Source organism: Etheostoma spectabile, chromosome 20, assembly GCF_008692095.1.
Source record: "Etheostoma spectabile isolate EspeVRDwgs_2016 chromosome 20, UIUC_Espe_1.0, whole genome shotgun sequence".
NCBI classification, from domain to species: domain Eukaryota; kingdom Metazoa; phylum Chordata; class Actinopteri; order Perciformes; family Percidae; genus Etheostoma; species Etheostoma spectabile.
Window position 1 is genome coordinate 19,802,423 of NC_045752.1, and position 8,116 is coordinate 19,810,538.

At 42.8% G+C, this 8,116-nt stretch overlaps 1 protein-coding gene across 1 annotated transcript in view; it reads left to right on the forward strand.

The window, feature by feature from the left end:
• rragd (ras-related GTP binding D) overlaps nt 1-8,116 on the forward strand; it is a 32,725-nt gene that overhangs the window by 19,832 nt on the left and 4,777 nt on the right. Inside the window, exon 6 of the mRNA XM_032499826.1 lies at nt 4,820-4,968. Within this exon, the coding sequence (XP_032355717.1) occupies nt 4,820-4,968 (149 nt within the window). The remainder of the gene's footprint in view (nt 1-4,819; nt 4,969-8,116) is intronic.

The window sequence follows — 8,116 nt, forward strand, 5'->3', positions numbered from 1 at the left end:
GTGTGTGTGTGGGGGATCCACCTTAGGCATCACGTTTGGGTTTTTTAACTGAACTAGGCCACATGTGGCCTGAAGTGAGGGAATATTTAACCCATCACAGCTGCGATGCGGAATCTGCAGCCGAGAGCACAAACGGGACTCCTGCTAATTTTGTATTGGATAGAGGTGGATGCCAGATGTCTGTGGATTATGTTCTCTTTGTAAACACGTACCATTTAGTTAACCATAACTCCCCGCTTAAGTAAACCCTAATGATGTTTGCCCTTACCTGTGTCCTAGAATTGTTCCACATTAACATGTTCATTGGTACCAGTTGGGCCTGCTCACATAAATCCTCTGATTGTTTTACAGACAGCTGCCATCATTATCATGACAAAACAGCTGGGATATGATCCTTAATTAGAGGCTTTAGTGAATGGAGTCTTTTTTTTCACCTCATTTCATTATTGGACTCCTCTCTTGTGAGAAACCTGGCATGCTACACGCTTGGAAAGCTCAAATGTGACTAAAATATTCCTTTTGCCAATTCTTTTGTCTGTGAAATACAATGATGTCTTTTTCTCTTTTTGACAACAAAAATGAATCCACATTTGACTAAACTGACATTAGTGATGCATTTTTTTTTTCTCTACTTATTTTGTTGTCTGTCTTCTTTGGAGCCCTGAAACTATTCTAGGACTGCTCTCACAACAGCCAATGTAAAAACAAACCTCTTAATCAAATGTCAAAGTGTTAAAGCTGAAAATAGTTTAATCAAGTTTGATAATTGGGCCTGTCATGACATATATATATATAACATACACCTTGGCATTACAAAGACATCAACAGGTTTTATTGTCTAGTTTTAAAGCTAGTTTTCATGAGTTTTTATTTAACATTAATATGAGTTGCCCCTGCCTGCCTCTGGTCTCCAAGGGGTAGAAAGGGTGATCGGTTCCACTGTACTGTCGCCACGCAGAGCACGGAGCTCTGATTGAGTCTAGACGGCACCGTAGTTAAGCGAAAGTAGGTCAAGTTGTAATTTACTGCCCCTACCAGTGGCAGCATGTAATACTGTCTATTTACAGAGGGCATTTAATGTCTGATCCACTGCCAATTTAGGGGACATCGCCCAACCCTAGTAAGCTAACCATTCCCTTGTTTTCCCTTCGCTACAATACGCCACTTGTTGGAAAAGTACCTTTTCTTTTTCCTTACTTCACCCTCAACAGTTGCTACTGCTGACTTAGCCGCAGGCCTCCTAACACCGGGGATATGTTGCCACATTTTTTTTACCGATGTCACGGACTAGCGCTGTAAACCACTCCAACCGCCGCTGTGGCCTGTATACAAGGCAAAGTCAGCCGCCACTTTGAAAAAGCACCTGCCATTGGCTGGTGGCGGGTGCTAATTTCCCACCCTGGGTGTCATGTCATAATAATGACAGTGTCACGTCAGTCTCATGAACAGTAGACCCTAGGCTTTTTTTTTTCTCTTTCTTTTATTCAGAGTGACGAGGTATAGACAGGAAAGGGAGAGAGAGAGAGAGAGAGAGAGAGAGAGAGAGAGAGAGAGAGAGAGAGAGAAGAAGAGAGAGAGAGAGAGAGAGAGAGAGAGAGAGAAGAGAGAGAGAGAGAGAGGAGAGAGAGAGAGGAGAGAGAGAGAGAGAGAGAGAGAGAGAGAGAGAGAGAGAGAGAGAGAGAGAGATGACACGCAGCAAAGGACCGCAAGTCGGATTTGAACCCGGGCCGCTGCAAAGGTCTCAACCTACACGGGGCGCATGCTCCCACTGGGTGAGCTAGAGGTCGCCCCACCAAAAGGTCTTTTGAGTGAAACACCCAGTCACTCCCTGGTCGCTAATGTCGGTCAAGAGTCTTCTCTGTCCTGGTCCACAGTGGTGAACTCAAGTTCCCAGTAGAGTCGCTGCCCATCTTGCACCACAGGCTTGAAACCGCCTCTCCTCATCAAAAAACTAAACAACTTTAGAGTCATACTGAACATATTTAACAGGGGCCGACCGATTCTGGTTTTTCCGGGCCAATACCAATTACTAGTATCAAATGATACCAATAACCGATATTTGGAACCAATACAGTATGCATTTACAATTAAAAAAAAAATATATTTTAGTCAAAATTAACATTTTGAATGGTGCAAACTCCAACACAAAAGTTTGTTTAAATCCTTTAAGCAATTATTTAATTAATCTCAAATATTTAAACATAATACGCAGTCAAACAAATGATTAAATCCCACAAAAATAGCTTCCTGAAGTTTTAACGTGCTCTTAGTTTGTGTTGCAGACTGCTTACAGAGCTGTAGCGGAGCCAAAGTAGCGCACTGTATAGTTAACTCACTATTTGTTATCATCAGTAAAATAAAACACAGATACACCTAATCTGCTAATTGCCAAATGTCGATAATTGGTTGATCCCTACTATTTAATGTGTTGCATGGACATGCTTACAATTTGTGTCACATCTTTTTCCTGTTTGTGTGGACTTTATGATGTAATCCATTCAAAGGAGATGTGGAAGTGGAGTTACTGCTGCTTATGTGACCACGTGTATGCAGATGGGATGGTAGTAGCAGGTAATGACTTGATTTTGCATGGGGATTGTGGAGAGCAGACCCCAAATGAATAGGCACGGACGTAAACAGAATAGATGATATCCGGTGCTTTCTCCACCGCAGAGAACAGAACTTACAAATGAGGTTGTCTTATCTGAGTTCTGACCCAGTTTTAAAATTCCTGTTTATCTGTTCTGAGTTTTCCTTGTCCCGAGCTGAAGCTGTGATGCTGAAGCTGCTACATTTTCCCACACACTTTCAATCGTTTTGGCCATTTGTGAAGCCCTATGATGAAAGGGCCACACTAATTAACTTGGCCATTTATTTGGCTTTTGGGGCTTCTTTGGCATCAAAGAGTTGATTCTACAGCGTATGTATACTGTGAAATGAAAAGTCCCATTTGGTTCAAAAAGAGATGGAAACCTGAAATATATAAACCAGGTAGACAAATTTGTATTTATCCGATCTTGTTTGCTTTCATTGTGACAAACAGAATATATTACCGGAGAAAAGCTCAAAAGAACAGCATGTTCTCTCTGTCCAGTGATCCGTCTCTCTCTGCGTCCTTCTGCTCTGCTTGTTTAAATCCTCAGACTCCTATCAGTCTTAAACCTCTACCATCACTGCTTCCATTTCTCTCTCTCTGTTTCTTCCCTTTCAACCTTATTTTCTGCATTTCGAAAATCTATGCTGTGTGGCTGAATACTAAAACCGGTCTGTGTGCTTGTTGTCGGTACGCAGACGCTGTACTCTTATCAACGCGAGGCAAGGCAGTTTTATTTGTATAGGACATTTCAGCAACATGGCATTTCAAAGTGCTTTATAGAAAACATTTAAAACATTTTTTGTAAAAATGTATGGGAACATATTTTAAAGAAATAATTATTTAAAGTAAATATGTTTTATTTAACATGTTTATTGGCTCCTAGAATGATAAGGAAGAAGATTTGGCGTTTTGGTAGAAGTAGCCTGTCCCATTATGTAGGTTAATTGGTAAATGTAATGGGATTTATCTTAGAGTTAGACTATTGGTAACAGCCATGCAGTAGTTTTGAGTTGTGAGGGAACTGTACTGAGCAACCTAAATCTGAGCAATGAATATTTATTCTACTGTTATTTTATCATATCTAGTATTTACAATCTGACATTCCACCAAGATACCAGCCAAACTTTGTATTGCATTACACTTTAATCTTCATCTTTGAAGAAGCTGAAAGCTGACAGAACCTTTTACATCTCTCCTCATTTAATGAAGAGAGAGTTTGAAAAATAACCCTTTTTTCTCAATGTTTGTCTTGCTAAAAGAAGAGTGTAACCTGTGTGGGTGTGACATGTATGAAGGTAAATATGGTGCAAAATGTGAGAGTGCTTAGATGTGATGTGAGCACTTGTAGAATATGATTTGAGAGCTTGTAGAAAAAAAATCTGTACTCTTCAGTCAATTTTCCAGTACAAGCACAACTCGGTGATTCCAACCTCTGGAATCTGTCGCTGCAGTATGCTCTCTCGCATCACACAGCGGCAAGTCTGCACACATCGACTTTTGCAACACTCATTTGTACCTGTGGACTCAGTCTATGGAGCTCTGAGCCAACAGGACGGGGGGGGCAGCAGGGTTTCTATCGCCAGATGAGGGACAACTCTGTCTGGCTTATTTATGTAGCATGGAAGCGAGCGTAGTCAGGGCGTCGTTGCAAAAATACTAAATGACATAGCAACCTGCCGTGGACCAGTGTGACTGATTAAGGTCCCTAATTTACCTGTGAGTGTTTCCTGAAACAAGTCCTCCCGGTGTTTGAAACAGGGACAGGGCTTTATGGGAGGTGATGCTAGGGCTGCACGATATGAGGAAGCCATGTGTTGTTGAAAGCTGCGATAACGAGATTACTTTCAAATACTACGTGTACTCAGTTCTGCTGCTTTCAGTTTTCTGCTAAAATACAACACATTTCTTGTTGAAGTTAAAACAATTAAAAGTAAATCATTTCCTACATTCTAAAACATTGAATTGAATATAAAATGGAGCACTAAAAAAGTACAGTTACATTTTAAAAAACATCCGTTTTCTACTATTTTCTTAACACTAACATAAAAAAGTGTCTTCCTTGATATGTCGCAGCCATTTGCAATGTGTGTGTTGCACCAGTTAATATTAAGATGACGTTCATTAAAAAAAATAAAAAAAATGAGCGATATACATACTGTATGTGCAGCCCTAGATGATGCATTATTGTTCATACAGCATGTTTTTCTGTCTCCTGTCCTTCAGCCTGACGGACAGTGAAGCCGGTTTACCCTATGACGAGGAGTCTATGGCCATCATCCACCTGAATAACACCACAGTCATGTACCTGAAGGAGGTCACCAAGTTCCTCGCCATGGTCTGCTTCCTCCGCAAGGAAAGCTTCGAGAGAAAAGGTCAGAACATTCACCTGCACGTTAGAAACTCGCAGCATGCATCAACAATCATTCAGGAAAGGAGCTAGTTTTGTATGTGCTTCTTTGATACAAAGACCGAGGGTCAAGCTTGTGTATATATAAATCTTAGGTTGGTGTTACAGACACAGACATACGTTTTTGGAGTCGGTGGAGTCGCCCCCTGCTGGAATTGACGCACAGTTCAAGTTTAAGGCACTTTGACATGGGCTTAACATTTCAGGCACGGAAGTTGACACTTGGGGAAAAATAAAGCCTTTTAGATGGGGAGCGGCATCATACATTGACTCATCTGCCATGATAAAATTGAAGATTCATTTATTAGGACAATGCACATCAATTCACACGTCTCTAGTCTCGCTTTGCCAGATCTCCACACAGCGCTGGTCCACACAGTCTGGGGTTGTTTGCAGCTCTTAAAACCAATCACAGTCGCCAGATGCAGCGACGGTGGCTCTGCAAAATAGTCTCGGGAAAGGAACTTGTGTTGGTGGAACATCTGCACGTAGGGAGGCGAGCTCTGAATTTAAGATGGCTGTCGAGTGTGTGTGATCAGAATTTGACTAAAAAAAAGATGAACACGATTTGATAATTGGTTGTAGCTTAGAGGATGTTTCCTAAATCAACCGGCGTTTAGAACAAAAAGAAAGCGGACGGTGAGGGACAAACCAAGCAAATGATTGGGGCCCCCGAGGGCCGACCACCTCTACTCCACAGCAACGGCTCAACACGTGGCAACCACAGTGGCCGCAACCCCCCTCTCCCCCTTTAACAAACAAAGGACTTTTTGCAATGACATCTCAGTCGGAAACCTCCCCAAGGGGGGGGGGCCCTGTGTCATTCTCTAGAAGCACGATAACCAAACCTTTGAATTGTTTTAAGTCAAACGAAAATAAAGAGGAATTATCCTTCTGGGAGTGAAAACAGGGACGAGAAAAAAGCAGGATGAGAAGAAAAGAAAACAAGAAAGTGGTAAGTAGAGCCGATAATGAGGATTACGTTGAATGCAGTCATTTAGCCTAAACTATGAGGGAGACACTTGCATAACTTTAGCTAGCTAACATTAACCTTACACTTATGGCATTTATTCTTTCACGTTTTTGTCAACTACTTAATCAAGCAGTTTGGAGCTGTGCTTGCTAGGTCCACATCGGCCTGGAGTGCCTGGAAAAAAAATAAGCTTGTTCCTCTGAGGAGCTATCAGTGTAAGACGCAGTGTCAAGCCTCGCTTTCCACTGCAGCCTTTTCAGACAACATGCCCGGAGGTCACAGTTTCAACGAGCGTTGGCTAGAAGACAACAAATACAACAACTAATCATCCACATGTAAATGTAGATATAACATTTCTCCTTTTTAATTATGTGAAGCAGGTTGTAGGTACTTAAAGTTGGGCAGAAACCTTTGTGATAAGCTTTAAAAGCTTTAAAAAGGCACCTTGAAAGTGCTTGAATTTGACTCTGCATAAGGTGTAACGTTAAGAACCCAGTGAAAGCTTCATCCGAGTTGAGCTATGAACGCCATGACAGCTATAAATAATGAAAGCTACGTCCAAGGAGAAGATTTAATTCTAATTCTTACGTGAAAGCATTTATAATTGACTTTATTAACATGCTGCTATGATAAGTATTAAATACTGCACTATATAACTTTCTTATCTCTCCTCAGGATCATTACTAAAGTTTCAATAATCAAGCAAAAGATTATAAAGTCCCCCCTCCAAATGCAGCTGATTATAAAAAACGTGACTTATAAAATCCATTATTAATTATTAATGGAGCGAAATGAGCCCCAGCCAAGGCCCCAAAGCAGCATTTGAAGAGTTGAAAACATAAAAGTGACAAACACTGGTTTAACACAATAACATGAGCCAACACTTCAAAATATTCGCGTTAATGTCATAGTTAACTCATAATTAATCACACATTTTTATCTATTCTAAATGTCCCTTGGTTTCTTTTTATGCCATTCTTTTTTCTCATTTTAATGCTCTTATCAACATGGAAAAGTAAATCGGCTCGCTTTGTGCAAATGTTTTTTTAATGAAAACATCCCTGGCATACAGCCTACTGTAGTGTTCAATTTCATTCTCACTTGGAGCAAATAATCGGACACACAATGTAACACTGTCCATCAATAAAAGGGTGAAAAACAAATACTTTGACGAGGGGGGGTTGAAGAATTGTATGAAATATGCATGAAAGTGTTCAAATGTATCTAACTATTCTCAGGGAGCTTTCAGAGCAGGGTCAGCGTGAAGTGGACTCTATCCATCCCTCCATCTTCATCCGCTTATCCGGTATTGGGTCACGGGGGCAGCAGCTCCAGCAGGGGACCCCAAACTTCCCTTTACCGAGCCACATCAACCAGCTCCAACTGGGGGATCCCGAGGCGTTCCCAGGCCAGGTTGGAGATATAATCTCTCCACCTAGTCCTGGGTCTTCCCCGAGGCCTCCTCCCAGATGGATGTCCCTCCACCTAGTCCTGGGTCTTCTCCGAGGCCTCCTCCCAGCTGGGCGTCCCTCCACCTAGTCCTGGGTCTTCCCCGGGGCCACCTCCCAGCTGGACGTCCCTCCACCTAGTCCTGGGTCTTCCCCGGGGCCACCTCCCAGCTGGACGTCCCTCCACCTAGTCCTGGGTCTTCCCCGAGGCCTCCTCCCAGCTGGACGTGCCTGGACCACCTCCTTAGGGACCCCCCCAGGAGGCATCCTTACCATATCCAGAACCACCTCAACTGGCTCCTTTCGACGTGAAGGAGCAGCGGCTCTACTCCGAGCTCCTCTCGGATGACTGAGCTTCTCACCCGATCTCTAAGGGAGACTCCGCCCCCCCTCCTGAGGAAACCCATTTCAGCCGCTTGTACCCTGGATGGTTCTTTTGGTCCAGACCCAGCCTTCATGACCATAGGTGAGGGTAGGAACGAACACTGACTGGTAGATTGAGAGCTTTGCCTTCTGGCTCAGCTCCATTTTCGTTACAACGGTGCGATAAACAGAATGTAATACCCCACCAGCTGCTCCGATTCTCCGACCAATCTCACGCTCCATGGTCCCCTCACTCGAAAACAAGACCCCAAGGTACTTAAACTCCTTCACCTAGAGTAAGGACTCACTCCCTACCTGAAGAAAGCACT